This window comes from Crinia signifera, chromosome 4, assembly GCF_055691185.1.
Source record: "Crinia signifera chromosome 4, ASM5569118v1, whole genome shotgun sequence".
NCBI classification, from domain to species: domain Eukaryota; kingdom Metazoa; phylum Chordata; class Amphibia; order Anura; family Myobatrachidae; genus Crinia; species Crinia signifera.
This window is the reverse complement of record NC_139220.1, coordinates 156,270,143-156,289,852: the sequence shown is the minus strand read 5'-3', so window position 1 is coordinate 156,289,852 and position 19,710 is coordinate 156,270,143. Positions and strand designations below refer to the sequence as shown.

The 19,710-nt window shown below is 42.3% G+C and overlaps 1 protein-coding gene across 6 annotated transcripts in view; it reads right to left on the bottom strand.

Annotated features, from left to right (window-relative positions):
- PTPRZ1 (protein tyrosine phosphatase receptor type Z1) overlaps window positions 1–19,710 on the bottom strand; it is a 186,886-nt gene that overhangs the window by 9,595 nt on the left and 157,581 nt on the right. For 3 of the 6 annotated variants that reach the window (XM_083182828.1, XM_083182829.1, XM_083182831.1), the window contains 11 exons: window positions 19,269–19,354; window positions 17,068–17,088; window positions 16,525–16,621; window positions 15,248–15,330; window positions 13,167–13,301; window positions 10,038–10,172; window positions 7,972–8,135; window positions 7,148–7,283; window positions 5,210–5,356; window positions 4,442–4,535; window positions 1,571–1,644 (listed from right to left, as the gene is read on the bottom strand). In XM_083182828.1, coding sequence (XP_083038954.1) covers window positions 1,571–1,644; window positions 4,442–4,535; window positions 5,210–5,356; window positions 7,148–7,283; window positions 7,972–8,135; window positions 10,038–10,172; window positions 13,167–13,301; window positions 15,248–15,330; window positions 16,525–16,621; window positions 17,068–17,088; window positions 19,269–19,354 — 1,172 coding nt within the window. The remainder of the gene's footprint in view (window positions 1–1,570; window positions 1,645–4,441; window positions 4,536–5,209; window positions 5,357–7,147; window positions 7,284–7,971; window positions 8,136–10,037; window positions 10,173–13,166; window positions 13,302–15,247; window positions 15,331–16,524; window positions 16,622–17,067; window positions 17,089–19,268; window positions 19,355–19,710) is intronic. The other 3 variants (XM_083182827.1, XM_083182830.1, XM_083182832.1) reach the window with 1 other exon arrangement.

Sequence of the window (19,710 nt, the reverse complement as noted above, 5' to 3'; positions counted from 1 at the left end):
TTATTGAGGAGTTAAAGGAAGCATTAAAGAGGAAAGTAGTGACACTGCGCTAATATGGGGTATCTTCACACCTCCAGTCCGTCCTAACCAGTACCAATCTGGTAAGCAAGTCCTAGTGTGTCTTCAGCCTGATGCTGGCTTTGGCCCCTTATGGCAGACCATCCTATCTGTGAGGTCCTGGACTTGGATCACCCTCCAGCAGCTATTTGCTTTAATGGTTACTATGCTATGCTTTTAAAAAACATCTTTACGTTGTGTTTAGTATAATAAAAACTTGTCTTTTATTCTTTATAAGGCATCATGATGTTTTTTTCTGTGTGAACTCATAATGGATTTCCAAGCCAAAGGGAAATAGGGGTTGATATCTTCTGCATGTTGATAACTAACCATTGAAGATTTTGCAAGCGCTTACAGATCTAAGACACCTCTCTGGTGTCTTAGATCTGCAGGTGCCTGTATGAGAGGCGGGTGGACAGCTGACATCAGCTGATGTAAGTTGCTCGCCCCACATCACTGGCGCATTAGCATGGGAACGCCCAGCAATTCGCCACACCCGCTCGCACCAAGCGGCTGCACATGTACATAAATGCTTATGCGCAGTCGCTAAATATCGCTCCCCTTCGCACTTTAGGGTGTTTGGTTTGTGTGAGGATTACTGAGGGTAGCGCTGTGATTGATGCGCATCTTTCTTGAATGAGAACATGATGCAAGCCTGAAGCAGTATGCATTTTTGCACTCTCTCTGCAATTTATATTGTCATGTTTAAACAAGCCAGCTTCTGCAGAGTGTGTATCTTGTAACAAATAACTCAGGGGCTAAAGTGGGGGGGAACTGGGTGGAACTGAGTTCCACCACCTGGTTTGGTAGGGGGAACTCAGTTCCACCTCCACCACAACCCTGCACAGTAATTCCAACAGAAAAGTCTGTCCCAGCCGTAACCTTGTCTGACACGGTGTATGTGATGTCATACCGTCACTGCCATTGTAGTGAAGAAAAGCCACTAAGAAAAGCAGGCTTTATGTGTGCTGAAGACTATATGTTCTCCTTATACATGAATGTGTGACATAATGTGTGACCTACATGTATAAGGAGTACTACTGTGTAACGTAACTTGAATAAGGGTCACCACATGTGGTCAATAAGATTGTGCTGTGTGGCACAAATTTGCAGTTTGTAGGGGGGGGTGCCGAAAACCACGGCACTGACCTGGTCTCAGTCTAATAGTTGGCAGGGGAAATGAGTTCCACCACCTCTCCAGGACCACTTTAAGCCCTGACATGTTCATATACTTCCGCTCATCTAGATGATATCATACTGCTTTGCTGCTAAGAATAACAATTTGTGACCTTCATTAAACACTACAGCAAGGTGGATGTGTTATTCATTTGCTGCAACACATATATCAATTCCTTCATAACAAGCAGTGACAGATTGAACAACAGATAAGTTGCTGCTTAGTATTAGAGAAAACAAATTTTATGATTTTATCGATATGTAGCAATATTTGTTAAAATTGGTGACTTGCTTTGTATCTCAAGTTTAATTAATCATGAAGAAATGTATTACTCACAAGTATGTATGAAGCATTAATATAATCTGTTCCTTCTCCATTCAGTGAGGATAGACCCACTCTTGATCTCTCCACTGTGACATATTAAGGAATAAATATTGGTTAAAAAGACATTTTTTTCATAGAGAGATTTAATTGAGGTCAATATAAAGTATGAATTCAATTTAAATATTTCTCTTTGCCAAACCTTAATATAAAACATTACTATATTCTAGGTACTGTACATTGATTAAAAAGCCTTTGGCTGCAATTTATGCACCCCATGTGCTCAGGTTGGCAACAGAAATCTTGGGGCCCGGTACACTGATATATCTGCCCCCCACACCTCCCCTTAACTACATCCCCTTGAGCAGAACATTTTTAGTATACTGTATATTAAATGTGTTTTTCGATTGTTACAAAAGAAACATAATTCATAATCATTAAAATTGGAGGGGGGTCCAGGTAAGTACCCTTACAGGAATCCAGGTGGGTACCTTTATAAACCATTGCTAGGCATTGCAATGCTTACAGCCCCTGAGCCACTCAAAACTTTGGGGCCCCTCAGAAGCTTGGGGCCCGGTACAGGTGTCCCCTTTGACCCCCCCTGTCGTCTGCCCTGCATGTGCTTACAGTATGTGCCTGTTACATGGGTCAGGGTTAAAGCATTGTGGGTGCAAAATTTGTATGGTTAGTGGTGGGTAGATTGGAAGCGCACCTTGTTGTGTAGTAGATTGCATCTAGTTCTAATTACCCACATAGAAAAACATTGCATTTAGGGGGGAAAGTCCATTTAGTTGGGGAATAATATGTTTTGCAGGGGTCAGTAAAGCAATTTATATGGTACAGCTCGGTTCTAGGTACAATATGACCTACTGTATTGGCAGAACCTCATCGCAGACACCTGTGGGTTATGGGCCCCATACATCAGCAATCACAATTTATGGATTTCCAGATACAGGGATTTTTTGGCCAGATAAATGGATTTTACAATCCATCTGACTTTGCCCACACATTACAGATTTATTTCAGTGATCGGCAGATTTTTCCATCTAAAGATTGCATCTTCATATCTGGAAATTGCCCAATCGATTGCTGTTCATAATGTAAATAGATGAAGAAGATGAATTGGGAATGCCCACACATATAAAAAAGATCTGCAGATAATACCAGATTATTAAACATGTTTAAAAACCTGATTAAGCAATCGATTGGCGATTTTGATTGGGATTGCCAAAAGGGGGAGCCCACACATCTAAAGTTAATTGTGGCAATCATCTCCATATCTGAAAATTGTCACAATTAATTGCTGATGTATGGGGCCCTTAAGGGCTAGTTCTGGGGGCTCTCCTGCGGATTAACTGACTCATAGTGAAAGTTTGTACATGGACACGGTGGAAAAGGCATCATGCTGTTTCTCTATCACTACAAGTAGTATGCGGCCTAGTACACAAAGACTTGCCATAGCTCCCAGGTGGGAACACTTCCATTGTCTCTGAGGGTTACGCTGCTGCAGTGATTGCAGTAAATACGGGGCATCATGGACGGTGTAATGGTTAATATTATTGCATCACAGCACTGATGTCATGGTTTTGATTCCCACAATAATCCTAACTGAGTGGTGTTTGTTTATTCACTCACTCAATGTTTGTGTAAGTTTCCTATGGGTACTCGGGTTTCCTCCCAGAATCCAACAAATGTACTGGTAGGTTGATGACTAAATGAACTCTAATGTGTACAGTATGCATGTGGTAGAAAATATACACTGTAACTCCACTGGGGAAGGGACTTATACTCTCTGTAAAGTGCTGCAGAATATATAGATGCTATAGAAATAACTGGTAATTAATACAATACAATAATTAATTAATACAATAAATAACAATCCCAATGCCCTCTTACTCGCACAGGAGGCTAAAATGAGCAGTATTTTAGGAAATGGTCTGACATTGTAGGCAAATTCAAGAAAAGATGGAATAAAGCAATGCTGTCAATTAAGCAAGAACTAACAATGTATTTTATTTAATAACGCCTTGCATATTTTTCTTAAATATTGAAAATTTCTAAATATTCCAAAGAAAATAGAACATCATTACAGTGGTGCTACATGTCTATAGCACCAGTCCCTGTGTTTAGCATTGAACTGAATAGTAGGCAGTAGGAAGAGCTGCCTTGGATGCAGGTGTGAGCCCAGCACTGGTGAAAATAATGACTTTGACGTGTCAGCAGGAGAATGGTGTCTTTAATGTGGTACTTCACCTTTTAGCCTAGTGGAATATACAGAAACATGAACTACCGTATAAACCCCAGAGTCCTGCTTAGTGTCAGCCATGCCATTACGCCATGTGTATGTGTAAAGATCTAGTGGGGTAGTTATGGTTCAGCACTGCTGTCACCACTGACCGCTTCCAACAGCTTTTGTCTCTTCTGATGGCTGGTCTAAGCTGTATGTCACACAAGTTTACTAATCTCACAATTGCTGATATTATAGAACTGTGCTCAATACTGTGAGCATACAGTATGCATGTAGAAGAACATGAGACAGGCTGCAGGGATCACTAGATGTTTCTTAAGGTCAATATTCTATACTAGTAAGCCCACTCAAAGCAAAAGCTTTGAAAGGTAGTCTGCTACCGTCTGTGTTTGTGCATGTGTGAGAATGAGATATAGTTTCACTCTTTGCCAACAGATGGCAGTGTTTTGGAGACTCACGGACACTAAACATATATATAGATGATATTAATTTTGCAAGTAGATTCTAAAAAGGCACTACACATATTAATAGATATAAAGCAGAGTCTTTCATTTAACTTTAATAATAATAATTTATATATAAATATAAACCTATAACTAGCAGTAAAGTATATAAACCAACACCTATAGAGCACATACCAGGAATGACGGAAGAGGTCCTATTTTTATCCCTGTTTTGTGCCTTTAATGCTGTAGAGTAGTCACATTGGAGGATATTGGACTCACTCAGCAACTGGAAGAACAAAAGGAAAAAATAAATGTTTTTGATTTAACTACATTGACAAATTTCTATTTTATAGTACAGTGACAGTAGCAAGATAAAATAATACATTCATGACAGATGTTTGCATTGTGCACAACTTTTCATAAATTAAAATATAAAGGCATGAGGTTATTAGGGTTCTCCTAATATGTTCTCCTGTAAACGTACGTTTTTTCTTTTACCTGCTTTTCTTTGTGAAAATTGTTTTATAAACTGTTGGATTCTGTCTCTTGCTCTTAAAATTGGTCACTCAAAGTACATTGTCTGCCTTTACAGGGTTACAACGTACAAGGCTGTTTACATAAAAATAAAAAATTAAATGTTGTTTTTCTTTCCGAACAAATTCCCCTAATAAAAAAAGAAGGAATGTGTTCAGGTTTTCCATTCAAACAGTAAGAATGGCTTCATTTTATGTCTAGTATGTCATTTTGTCAGAATCCTCTGTCAGTAAAATGATTATAGAATTTATAAGAATGTGCAATATTGTATTATAAGGCCTTTTCACAAGACTCAAGGTAAATGCTGTTCTAAAGCTGCAAAATTATATTAGAACATCTATAAATTACCCTAACGTCTCCATAAAATGGACTGTGAAAAAAATACCATTTAATCATACATAGATTATTGAATAGCATATGACTTACCTTGAACTGTGTCTCAAGTTTCGTTTTTCCAGATGGGCCCGCTGTTAGAAGAGCATTAACATAGGCATGAATGCGATTTTCTGGTACCTCCGTTTCTCTGCTTAGAATGGCCTCAACTAAAGCATCATGAATGAAGATGTACTGCTCCTAGATGGATTGATAATAAACATGAGATCTTTGACAAAAAATTGTAAAAACGTGCCCATTTGGCAGAGATAGCAAATGTCTGCAAAATTGTGGCACTTTACATTCTGTGGCTTTTTTATTAGGTACACATGCCTAATAATGCAAATATCTAACCAGCCAATCATGTGGTAGCAACCAAGTGCATAAAATCATACTGTACAGACATGGCCAAGATGTTCAGCTATTCAGACCAAACATCAGAATGGGGAAGAAACCGAAATTATTGGCTGCAGAATTCTTGTCAATGCCAGAAGGGGTTATTAAATATCTTGATATTTTCTTATTGAACATTTCCTACAGTTTACAAAAAAGTCATGAGCCAACATAAAAAAAAAAGAGATTGCTGTAGGTGAAAACCGCTTGTTAATGAGAGACATCAGGGGAGGATTGACAGGAAGGCAACAGTAGAGCAAATAACCATGCATTAAAACAATGGTATGCAGAGAACCATATCTGATTACACAGACCCTTAAATTGGATGAGGCATAGCAACAGAAGAACTCTTCTGGCAGCCATGAACAGGAAACAACAGTGGGCATAGGCTTACCAAAGTGGACACTCAGGGCCAAATGTAATAAGGTGTGAGAATCAAAAAGTGAGAGATTTTGGAAAATGTTCCCATTTTTTTAAAGTGCCAAACATTTACAACCCCCCCCCCCAAAAAAACACAGGTTGATTTTGCCGCGTAATTGATTGCCACTTTAAAAAAAATGGGAAAACTCTTCCAAAATATCACATTTTCTGATTCCCACACCCTATTACATTTGGCCCCCTAGTCTAATTAATCTTATTTATTTCTGCGACACACACATGGTAGGTTCAGAGTTTGTAATGTAGGTGACAGAATTAGTAAAGTAGGCTTCTGTCATTTGAAGGGCTATAAATGAGAGGCAGTAAATGAGTAGGTAATTATGTGGAATAAAAGCAACCCTGCTAGTGGGGTCAGTGGCTGATGTTGTGAGCCATGTGGGGATGAAAATCAATAAAGATTCAGGTTTACTACATCACGGAGTGTGTGGCCATATTAGTAGGATCGTGTTGTGTCCTTCCTTTGATTCTGCTGTCCTGGTGCTCAGTGGGGTGTGAAACTTATGCAACAGAATTCAATAAGTGGACCTCTGAATCCCCCGGTAAATCAAGGAATTCCTCTAATCAGATTGGAGTGAGAGAACGTCACCCCATTGTTTGGCAAAGCAGGGGGAAGCAATAGAAGAGAAGGAGCCCCCTGCAGCAGCACCTATAATGACATTAGTGAAATAAAACCTTCCAGTTCAGCAAGGAGAATCTACTGGAGTATAATAGGTGAAACTCTTGCTGAGGACAGGATAGCACAATGACAGGTCAGTACGAGTCGTCATGGGAGGAGAGAATAGCAGAAAATCCAAGAATGTGATGCTGTGTGCCTCCATGTAATGTGGTTAAGGATCTCAGTTTGACAGTTGCCTAGTATTCCAAAATGACGAGGAGTCATCAGAGATGGCATCATGGCTAGACATAAGTCTAGCAAAGATAGCCCAGAAGTGAGAACTATATCTAACAAAATGCTAGTTGGAAGGTCCCTGGAAATTGGTGTAAATGCATATCTTAGGCAACTCCAGAGACAGGTGCAGGTGTGATTTTAGGAAGGGTTATGGCACACTCATCTTTTTGTGTTTGATGCTAGAGGGCAGCAGAAAGATGTTATCCCAATTATTATGTGAATGGTGTCGACTAACTAATACCTGAACAAAAAAAGGTAGGTCATGCTTTTACCTCTGTTTGAACCAAATAATTTCTTTGAGTCCGAATGTGTTTTAGGAAGCCAAATATGTTTACAGTCCCTTCTTGATGAATTTGTTGCAGCATACTATCCAGGACAATATATGTTCCAGTTCTTCCCACACCAGCACTACCAAACAGAACACAGATAAATTAAGTTCTAAGACTGAAACAAAAAAAAAATAAGCATTTTTTTTTTAAAAGATGAAGTCCGAGGGCATGACTGAATTAGCTGCAAGTGGGACGAGTTGCCAACTGTCCTGCTTTTCCTGGGATTGTCCCTTTCTTTGTGACACTGTTACCACTCGCGGGTAACAGTGTCCAGCAGTAGAGAGGCAGTTTATCTATAAATATAATGTAACAAAATGAGCTCCAAGCACATGATTTTACCCATTTTAATCAATTAAAATAATTCCTAAAGCAAAACATTTCATAGGGGTTAGTAAAAACGGGTGTGGTATGACTGCCCAACAATCCGGATCCCAACAGGCAGTATATCAACATCGGAATCCTGACGATAGGGAGGCGAGTGCAAAGAAGCCCATTGTGTGCTCGTTGGCTCACCACAGGTTCTATTCTCCTTCTATGAGGGTTATGGACCCACACAAGGGAGAATAGCCCCTGTCAGTAGGGATCCCCCCTGTCGGAGCACTGGCAGTCGGGATTCCGATGTCGATATACTGTCGGGATCCCGACTGTTGGGCAGTCATCCGGCACCCAGCCAAAACCAAATGCTGCATACAGTAGATGCATTTATGAAACTTACACGCCAGGTAATTAGATTCCCCCAGCCAGAGACCACACTAAATGTAGCATACCTGCAGTGCACCACAACAGGTCCATTAACTTTACATTTTGCAGCTGAAGCCTTTCTTACAAACGTAAGGACTGGAAGAGAGTATTCAGGAACACCCATATCAGGCCATTGCGTATAATGGTACTGAGTCACTACACGCTCATTCGTTCTCCCTTTCTGGGAGCCCTAAGAAAAGGAAACACACAGTTGCATAATTCTGGTAGACCTATTGATTGTCTATCTCATTACTGTCGACCTCATCCCTTATCTATATGAAGTACATGATTCTGGTATTACTTGTACTTAATGATAACAGCATGTGGTAGTATCTTTGTCATCTGGAAAATATCCTTACAGCACCATGCTATAAAATATTCTGGGTACTTGTGTAGTTTCACGGTGGCAGTCTACACTATGTTTTCAGCATAGGCTAAGCTACATTGCCAGCATAGCCCAACGGCTGCTTAGCATAGTCAGCGTAGTGTCCCCGTGGCAGCTCTGCGTAATCAGCGTAGTCACCGGGAGCTACAGCTCTGTCCCCGGCATCCCTGCCAAGCCTAGTGAGCACCTCTCACACAGCAACGGAAACCGCCAGATCCCCTGCACTGGCGGAGAGGCGATCATGCGGGCGCTGGCGGAGAGGCGATCATGCGGGCGCTGGCAGAGAGGTGCTCCATCTGTCTGAGACACACGAGTGTCTCAGATGCTTGTGCGTCTCAGTAATTCTTGCGGCAGGTAGAGGCGTAGCTTGGGTGGCACCAGCGGAGCTTGTGCTCCGGGCACCAACGGTCTGCAGGGCGCCCCTCCAGTGGCGGGCTGGGCCGGGGGGCAGTGTGTCTGTTACCGAGTCTCTCAGTGTGTCCTGCAGTCCGGATATCTGCGTGCGCTTGCCAGGTCCCTTCTCCCCTAACAGCGGCGGGGAGCCAGTGCCGTAGTCTCTTTCTGCGGTGGCCACTTCAAAGATGGCCGCTGCCATGCATGAGACAGACACTAGAGGTTTGTATGCCCTCTAGTGTCTGTCAGAGCAGCGCAGTGCACCCAGCTCTTCCCAGCTGGAGCGCTGTTTAAAGGAACACGGCAGGGGAGTAGTCAATCTTCTCTCTCAGACTCGCACTATGGGGGAAGCGGCACCTCCTGCTGCTGCACTGTGCATGAAGCAGATCTGTTAATTTGAAGTCCTATTCCTGCGCATAGGGCCGGGTCTCATTTGTACATTTCCCAAGCTGGGCAGCGCTGTGGTCCCTGGATCCTCAAGCCTTTCTGTCACATGGCAGCTTCCCCTCACAGATTGGTGAGTTCCCAAGGATCGCTGTAACCACCAACCCCCTGTGTGTGTAACCCCCTTACTTTGTATATGACCCCCTCTACCCAACCTCATCCCCGGTGTTTGACCCCCTGTACTCCCTTCACCTGTGTGTGACACCTTGTCCCCCACTACCCCCTTCCTCTGTGCCTGTGACCCTGATCAACTCCCTATCCATGTGTACATGTGAGACACCATGCCCCCCTCCCTGCCCTTCTACCCCCTAACCCCCAGGGTGTAACCCCTGTACTCCTCCCTTAATGTCTGTGGCACCCTCTACCCCCAGGGGGGGAGTGGGGGGGGGAGGGAAGGGGCGCAAAACATGCCCTTGCTCCGGGCGCCGTGGCACCTAGCTACATCACTGGCGACAGGGTACGGCAACCCTGCCTGTGTCCGCTTCAGGGAGACGGACAGGGTTAGGAGTTCGGTAGCATGTGCATCTCCTGCACAAAGGGGGGCGGAGGGTACGGTGCGCAAGTGTGTCTCATGCACAATAAAGGACGCATTTGCCAGCAGTCCATGTTACATTCCTCGCGACTTGTCGACCTAAACCCATGTTGACCTAGACACCTGTCGACCTTCAACCATGTTGAACTAGAACCCTGTTGACCTAGTTTCATTTCGACCCAACGGTGTCGACCTAATGACTGTCGACCTAAGTGTGGTCGATAAATTGGTTTAGAATGTAAGAAGATTTGCTAAGCTTGGTTCTTTAGAAAACATGTGTAACTATAGTAGAGACAGACAACTCTCTCATGATGAAATAAAGTGACAATATCACAGACCTTCTTAATCTTGGTGTTCTGAAGTGTAAAGATGCGCACAGTGTAATAGGCTAAGACATGGGTGCTCTTCTGTGTAACCAAAAATGTGTCATATTCCTCACTGCCATCAGATGGCCAATACTGGTCACACTTCCTCTGTAAATCAGCAAAGAAATACAGTTATTAGATTTGTAACATTTGTGACATGAATGACACAATCATTCCAACAAAACCTTTATACATTACTGTATAATTATGTTTTGAACCTGTAAGGATATTAACTCTCACTTTAATTTTACACATATACCCCTTTTATACCTAAGCAATAACCGGGGTTGTTGCCGAGCAACCCAGGTCACTGTTTGGTGTATATGGGGTGAAAAAAATCTTGGGTCCTGTTACCCTGCAATTCAACCCCGGAAATTTTTCGGATAGAACACAGGAGAGACCCAGGTTCAGGGGCAGTGTAGATGGGTAACTCAGGTCATCTACCCGTTTCCACCAATGGGGGAGCCCATACCTCCTCACCGCAGCATCCTGTGGTGAGGTCACCTCTAAACCCCAGCTCAGGACCCACCTCCGCCAATGTCACCCCCGGGTATTATGCCGGTGAGACGCCAGAATAAGAGGGGTCAAATGCTGGGTTGCACCCGAGTTTTAGCGGTGTGACCCAGCGTTTTGGTGTAAAAGTTGTATAAGTCTTTACCATTATAAAATATATATATATATATATATATATATATTTATATATATCTATAGATATATATATCTATAGATATATCTATATATATAGGCTTGAGGATAGCAGGGCAGCACTCCACAAAATGCAATACGTATTCCGGTACCTGGTTCATAAAATACAAGATACAGTACACTTACCCAAGGGAAGGATTCCAGACCGGCACTTGATTGAAGAAAAAATGTAGTTTATTCCATAGGTGCAGATCGGTATAACAGCAGCTGTCCCGAGAGCTGTTTCAACTTGCTACAACCAGACGAAAACTGGTTGTAGCCAGTTGAAACAGCTGTCGGGACAGCTGCTCTTATACCTATCTGCACCTATGGAATAAACTACATTTTTTCTTCAATCGAGTGCGGGTCTGGATTCCTTCCCTTGGGGAGGGGGGGGGGGGGGGTAAGTGTACTGTATATACACACACATATATATATATATATATATATATATATATATATATATATATATATATATATCTCCACACAATAGTCTTATATGGCACCCTTACACAGATAACAAATGGTAATTCCTGTCTTTCCTCATATCATAAATCCATAAACAATAAAGATTCTCTTTATTGTTACAGCATTGAGGTCATGGGTTCGATCCCCACCATGGCCCTAACTGTTCGGAGTTTGTATATTCTCCCCATACTTGCGTGTTTTTTCTCCGGGTACTCTGGTTTCCTCCCACATTCCAAAAATATACTGGTAGGTTATTTGGCTCCTAACAAAATGACCCTAGAATGTCTGTGTGTGTATGTACAAGTGGTAGGGAATATAGATTGTAAGCTCCAATGGGGCAGGGACTGATGTGAATGTTCAAATATTCTCTGTAAAGCGCGGTGGAAGATGTATGCGCTATATAAGAAACTGTTAATAAATAATAAATATATGAGTTGAAGTTAACATAGTAACATAGTAATTAAAGTTGAAGAAAGACGATAATCCATCGAGTTCATCCTAATTGTCTTGTAATTACTTGACTTGAGTAAGTCATTTACAGGATTCCTTTAGTGGCCTAGAATTTATCAAGTTTTGATTTACATTCATTAACAGTAGTTGCCGTAACCACCCCCCATAGTAACTATTCAAAATAAAGAGTTTTGTAATCAAATCAATCAGTCCTCATACTAGATGGAACGGAGATGTCTATTAACTAAGCCTTGGAGATAGATAACGTGGACAGAGATTTTAGGGGTGTATGTACTAAAACCTGTGGACAGAGATAAAATACCAACCAGCTCCTAACTATCATTAGCATATAACATGGAAGTTAGGAGCTGATTGGCTTGTACTTTATCTCCGCCCACTTGATCTTTCTCCAAGGCTTAGTACATAGATGCTGAAATGTCTTACCACTTTATCTGTGTACGATGCTTAGTAAATAGTGAACATTTCACATTTTTTTGGGAGTGCTAACACATATAGCTAATGAGTATATTCAATCCATACATATGGGACCCATTAGCATACCAGTGGTCGGAAAGCTGGAAGTCAGGATCCTGCTCCTAAGTATGATATTTAGGGTAAGGGTTAGACTGCAAGGAGGTGGAGGCATGGGAAGAGCTGCAAGGGGTTAGGGTTAGCCATTAAAAAGAAATGGTTAGGCACTAAGGTGGGAGGGCTAGGGTTAGGCTCCAGGGAATGGCTAGGGTTAGCCTGCAGGTAGAGAGGGTTAGGGTTAGAGGGTTAGCATACATAACTTAAAGGTGTCAGGATCCTTAATATCGATTTGCCTCTGTTAGTCTTTTGACCAACAATATCCCAAGTACCAGGATCCCGATACATCCCAAACATTGATGGGCGCCGACCATCGGATGATTTTGCGAGTGCTCGCAGACCTAAGACACCACTGTGGTGTCTTAGATCTGCAGACGCCCTGTATGGGCAGCGGACGGGCAGCTTACATCCTCTGATGTCAGCTGACCGCCCTCTACATGTGCATCACAGACATTAGCATGGGAACACCCAACGTTTTCATGGGAACGACCATGAAATGCTGGGAGTTCCCATGTGCGCGTCCCTTCACCGCCACCCAATGCCCCCGTCCACACTGCTAGGTGTATACCGGATGGGGAACAAGCAGTTTTCCATGCCCACTTACACAAAGTGGCTGCACATGCACATAAATGTGTATGCGCATGAGCAGTTGCTCACCATCACGCCCCTGCACGAACACCAGAATAAGGTCCTAAAACTGAAATAGGCAGGAGATTATGGTATGGCTGAGACACGTATTATATTGTAGAGAGTGCCAATAGATGATGGTGGACATGCCTGATTGGCAGTGTTAGACACACCCAATGGGCGGTCTTAGACACACCCAATAGGTGGAGCTAGACACACCCCTTTGATGGTGTACCCCCTAATTAAATGTGCTGCACATGTCTATGATTAGCACACAATACTTACCCTTCCTTTCTCAACAAGGTTAGTTATCATGACAATAACTTCCACATTGTGCTCCCAGATCATTCTCCAGAAATCTTCTGCAGTTGACTTCAAGGGACCTTGAGCAGCAATATATGCTTTTGGCCTTTTGTAACCCTTTAAAAAGAACATTATGTGTAAGTTAGACCTTTTCTATCATCCTGCAATTTTAAGAACACATAACCAGCTTGGGTATGATCACATGGAAATAAACACTCCTTCACAGTATTAGTATTAGTTATTCATTATATTTTATTTTATTGCTGAGATATAACTTATTAAACATGTTGCATGCATCATGAGAACTGCAAATTAATGAAAATATGGAAGAGCTGTGTTACATTATAGCGTTGTCACAAGAGCATGGCTGGATTAAAGCTAGTGGGAGCCCCAGGGTAGCTAAGTCCCCCTACATTGACTCTTAATGTCCAATAACATTCTACCAGCTAAACAGTTACATTTTAAAACTCACCTGTCCTAGATGAGATCAAGGGTGGAAATACAGTAGACCAGGCATTCCCAACCACAGTCCTCAAGGCACACCAACAGTGCAGGTTTTCTAGATATCCAAGCTTGAGCACAGGAGACTTAATTAGAATCTCAGCGATTCTGATTAAACCATCTGTGCTGAAGCCTGGATATCACTAAAACCTGCATTGTTGGTGTGCCTTGAGGACCGTGGTTGTGAATGCCTGCAGTAGACAATAGAAGACTGACACACCCTGACCTCCCCCTGCTAAATGCACCCCAGAGAAGGAAAAGATAGGGAGCCTAGGGGATCTGTGCTGTGGTCCCCCCTCTCCCAGTTCCCCCACCCTGGAGTCCAGTCCAAGTCTAGAGAAAGAACTCTAGCAAGGAAACAGCACCAATGTATAGAAAAAGGGTGGGCAGTGGCTGAAGTGCATGGTCCATCCCTCCTCTGTTGGCTTTTCCCCATCACAAGCAGGACCTTCTGAGTCTGCTGTTGCTAGTATATCCATTTTGTAGTATTTTTTTTAAAACAGTATATTTGCAATTCAAACTACATTTATATTTAGGAGTATTTAATCTAAAAAGGTACAAATTTGAACCTGGACAAACTGTGATGCTATGGAATGGGGAGAAATAAGCTTTTATTCTATCATTCAAAGGGGTCAATCCTATTAATTGCAATGTGACAAGGTGCCGTTTAATAGCTGGCAATGGCACCCAATTTCGTACTCTTCACAGGCTAGTTTTAGCCCAAATCCACTCTAAATTGCTTGCTACCCTGTGGGGCAGGGAGTACTTTTATTGCGGAAAGTACAGCCGCTCTTGCGATGATTCACATTGGAAAATTATTTGCAAGTAATAGGATTGTCCAGTGGCGTAACAATAGCCCCGCAGACCCCGCGGTCGCGGGGAGGCGCTGTGTAAGTGCGGGCGCCGGGGGGTCTGCAAGGCTATTGTAACGCTGCCGCTGCTGCATAGTTGTCTGTGCTGTGGCTGGGACCCGCTTTGGAAGCGTCGGCAGCGCCCTCCCCCCAGCCGCCCATGCTCCCCCGTGCCTTACCCCTCCACTTAGCAGCAGGGTCCCGCAGATCTTCTCTGCGGTGCGGTCCCGGCTCCCCTCTTGGCTACTGCTGCTTTAGAAATGGACCATCATAAAATGTCAGCCCCCATACAGCAGACAGTTCTGTGAGGGGAGCCGGGACTGAACTGCAGAGAAGATCTGTGGGTCCCTGCTGAGTGGAGGGGTAAGGCGGCACGAGGGGGGCATGGGCGGCCGGGGGGAGGGTTGCTAACTTTACAGGGGGAGGGGGCGCATAAATTATAGTTACACCACTGGGATTGTCCCCAAATTCTGGGAAGCTTTATTGTTACTCTGTAAAGTGAGCACTGATGCAACCTCCCCAGCTCCCATTTTACATATTTCATCCACTGTAGCCCAACATGGCTATTCTAAAACTGCACACTAAATTTACTCCTAATTTATATTATGTTTAAATATTATCATATTCAAGTTTAAAATGTTAGCATCTTAATCACTTGGAATAATTTTTTTCTGATTACAATTAATCAAGCAAGCAAAAACATGTACTTACATCAACATAATTTGCATTAATATAATCAGTTGCCTTGCCATCCTTCTCTCCTAGTTGTGCAAGCTTAACTCTGCTGTGGTCATCTGTAAGCAAAGGATGGTAATGAAACACCAAGTTGTGGATACTGTCACAATAAAGTCATGCTAGGTCTTATGTTAGTAGCATAATAAGGTAAAGCAAATTATTATTATCATATTATCAACTATTTCTAAACTCTAGCCTTGTTTATTTAGAAGGTAAGCACACCACTTAGCAAAGCTAGTGCCAGCTTACGCTCACACAGGGGAAAAAGCAGCTCCTGGGATGGGCAGGTTTAGACAACATGTGTGCTACAGTATATCTGAATATAGTAACTTGCTGAGTCAGACCAGCCAACATGTAAAATATGGTTCCATAGTTCCATGGAAACTATTAATCAAGGTTGGGAGGCAGTGGAGTCATCTGCTGCCGGGCTCCTGCTCCCAATAGGGAAAGCCATCAATATCACTTCTGTGGCTGGCTCCCCCACCTGACATCATGTTTGCAAGTGGCACATCTTGTATTAGAACCCATGACCTGTCTTACTGGAGACAGACACCTTACTGATTGAGCTATTTGGATGGCACCAATATTTATCTTGTTTCCAGCTAACTGGAACAAACTGATTGATGGGGTGTGTTAAGGAAAGGAGTCATTGAGTCTTCTGTTTGTGGAAATGCTATATTTAATTCACATGAATTGATTCCCCTCCTCTTTCTATCTATCATAGGGTATCACGGGGCATTGTCAACATATGTGGTATATGTCTAGCACTGGGTTTCACACAAAATAGCATTCAGTGTACAATATGAGGCAGGTTTCCATCCCCAATTGCTGGCTTCCTCTATAAGCAATTTCATAGTACGCATGCCTAGTCATTTGATTATCGCTCAATTTGCAAATTCTCTCATTAGAGATCCATGCTGAATTAGACCCTGGCCAGATTGAGGAGGTGAGACAAGGGTCTAGCATAAGGTTCCCCATACACGCTGCGATTTTGCTGTGCGATGCGATGCAGGCTCCCGCAGGCATCCCATCACACAGTTCAAAAAGTATGTGCTGCCCATTCTTTTTGAACTAGGTCCCGATTGCATCGCATTGCATGCAAATCGCATTTGATGCGATATAGCCCAAAATGCATGCGATAATCGCAGCGGGTATGGGCACCTATACAGGATAACTAATCTCATCTGCTTCAGGAATATATAAGTAATGACAGATCACATTCTTCTCGTGTTAAATATTTACTGGATACTTACATGCAACAATGTTTATGTATCTGTTCTTATTTTTGTTTTCTGGGTGATTTGAACTATCACATGTTATGCCTAAATCAACGGTGCAGTTTTGGATCTCCTGCAAATAAATAAAAAAAGCAACACTTACTGTACATACAGTACATAGTGTGATTCACTAACGTGTTCTATGGGGTCTCACATACTGTAAAGGCCCATACAGACTGGGTGATTCTCAGCTGAAAGCCGCCCGGCGATGAGCGGTGATGCTTGCTCCCGCATCATTGCCCGGAAAGCTGTTCATCTGCTGGTAATACCAGCAGATGAGCGGCTTTGTGGACTGCTCTCTGCATATCACTGCGCTATGCAAAGCCGTGCGCCCCCTGCTGACAGCACCGGGCAGGGGGGAAAGCCACTCAGTGTGAATGCACTGAGCGGCTTCCCCCCCAGCAATGACAGTGGTCATCGCTGTCCATACACGCTGGGCATAGCCGCCCAGTGTGTATGGACCTTATATCTTTTCTCAAGATATAGCTATTCTAGTAAATTGCAATGAAACATTCTTACCTGGTAAAACTCTTTCAGTGTCTAATGAGGGAGTGAATAAAAAAAAACGATATAAATTTCACAATGTAAACACATGAGGGAATGTTAAACAAAACCAAAATGCAATTGATTAGTGATTTCACTTAATGTTTAATTTTTTGGGAGATGGCACGGGAGTGTTAGCGCCTTCCCATACAAATTAAGCACAGTTCATGACCATGTTAAAACATAAAAGAAAAAGAAAAAAACTTAAATATGTATATACTTAAAAATAATGTGCAAAATATAGTTGACAATGTTATAGTTATAGGTTTGATAAGTCCTGCACTGTACACTAAGGAAAACTTCTGTTTTCCATGTCCATAGTTGGCAATATGGGCTAATCATTTCCCAGCATGCATTGCGAGTACAGTGAAGTACACTGTAGTAATCAAACAAGCTGATAATGTACTTCTTACATTTTTAATACCCATCTTCAATACCAACATACATTATCACTGTAATACAATTAGACAATGAGATGTGTATCATGTATACAGAATAAATCCCCATACATATTTGACGATGCCCCCCACCACTGATATTGGTGGTGTTGGGGAACCTATGGTGGGGCAGGCATCCGAGGTGATCAACAGCGGGGAGGGAAACGACGGCCATGCTGCCGCTACAGTATGGCCATCATTAACGAGGGCCTAACACATCCGGACCTGCTGGACAAGGGAGGAGGTTGTTAACGGTACATGTGAGTGTGCATCATTAACGACAGGGAGAAAAAAGAGTGTGTCCCTAGGGGCACCTAGGAGCGCGGGGGGTACTGTGTCAGGTGATGTGTAACACAAATTTAAAGATAAGGCAAGGCTGCTGCTTCTTTATTAAAGAGGATGTGTGGCCTCTTAGAAGTGGAAAAAACAGACAGGGAGTGACTTAATCCCAGAATATGGGACGCTGTCACTTTAAGAAGCGCAGGTCTGCCCTATTTTTCAATATTAATATACACAATGGTTATAATAATAAATTTGTATTTATTAAAAAATATACATGTTAATATGAAGTGCACTTCAACATATCAATCAATATTACCAGGACTGGTAACTATACCAAGAATTACAGTAATATTGATTGATATGTTGAAGTGCACTTCATATTAACATGTATATTTTTTAATAAATACAAATTTATTATTATAACCATTGTGTATATTAATATTGAAAAATAGGGCAGACCTGCGCTTCTTAAAGTGACAGCGTCCCATATTCTGGGATTAAGTCACTCCCTGTCTGTTTTAACGACAGGGAGTGTACACACTAGGCGATATTATCCACAATATTGCTCAGATAGCCCTTTCTGAGCGATAATGTGAACAATATTGCCTAGTGTGTATGGTGCTTTTGATTGATAATACAGTGTATTTCATTGTATTGATATACAGTTGGAGCCCCTGTAAACTTTGTTCCTTAGGTTGTGGCTCACCATGGCTATCCTAATGTTTTCAGCAGCAATATAATACATAGAACAATACAGTAGGGGATTAGCCTAGTAATCCTATTACTCACTTAATTCGATTAACAGGCTAAATGAGGAGGGCTCTATCTGTAGATCTGGACAGTTGGCAAGTAATTCCTAATATTAATGGTGCAGCCCATGGATGCTTTTTTTTAAAATATTAAATTCTCTGTAGCCAGCATATTCCTTTACATTTCTCCACTGTAGATAATAACCAGATGCTGAACTAAAGGCCCCCATACACTAGTCCAATTTGGGCCGATTACACCCGATTCCAATGGGCAAAATCGGATGTGTTTGAAATCCCATCGGGTCCGATGCACGGTTCCGTGAGCATTGGACGAGAGTAGGAGGTTGGAACTGCATGCAGGTCTGACCTTAAACTCTGGCCCCCTTCCAGCAAGCGGGGAACGGGGTTGCATGAAAACATTGCATGTGAAAGGACCGCATTTGATGCATCGCATGCGATTCTGCTGACCGGGAGGGTCCTGGGTGGCTCAAGGCTACTGCAATGTCTCCTTGAGTTATTATTTAGTTTTTAAACAGATTGAGCATTCTTGTTAAATAAAACTGTTCAGTATAATACAAACCTTTATCAAAGACACAGCTGATGCTACTGTATTTCATTATAGAAATGTATGCTGTGTGTATACTCACTGAATCACAGGTAGTAAATACAAATGATACTTCTCACATCTCGCTGACATTGAAAAGTGTACCTCAAACTCTTCAGTAAATCCATTTCTTGCATGTAGTTCTGCCACATGTTTCGGAAACTGTTTCAAAGGTATTGCTCCAATATCATCTTAAGTGAAAATAAAAAATATATGTACAGTATGAACAGTGTCAACAAAATATTTTATCTTTTTTTATGTGAATCTTGAAAACAATTCAAAAGTAATAATAATATATATGTCTAGTGCCCATGTGGCTCCCAAACAATGACATCTGCGGACAGCAAGTGAAACTACATCTACTAGCTTTGGAAGAATTTGCTTTGAGCAGGCTTACACTGCCATCTGTTGACAGCAAGTGTAACTACATTTACTAGTTTTCTAAGCATTTGGTTCAAGTGGGTTTACTAGTCATCTATATATAGGTCTAGTGTCCATTTGTGTGTCTTCAAAACACTGCCATCTGTTGTCAGCAAGTGAACTACAT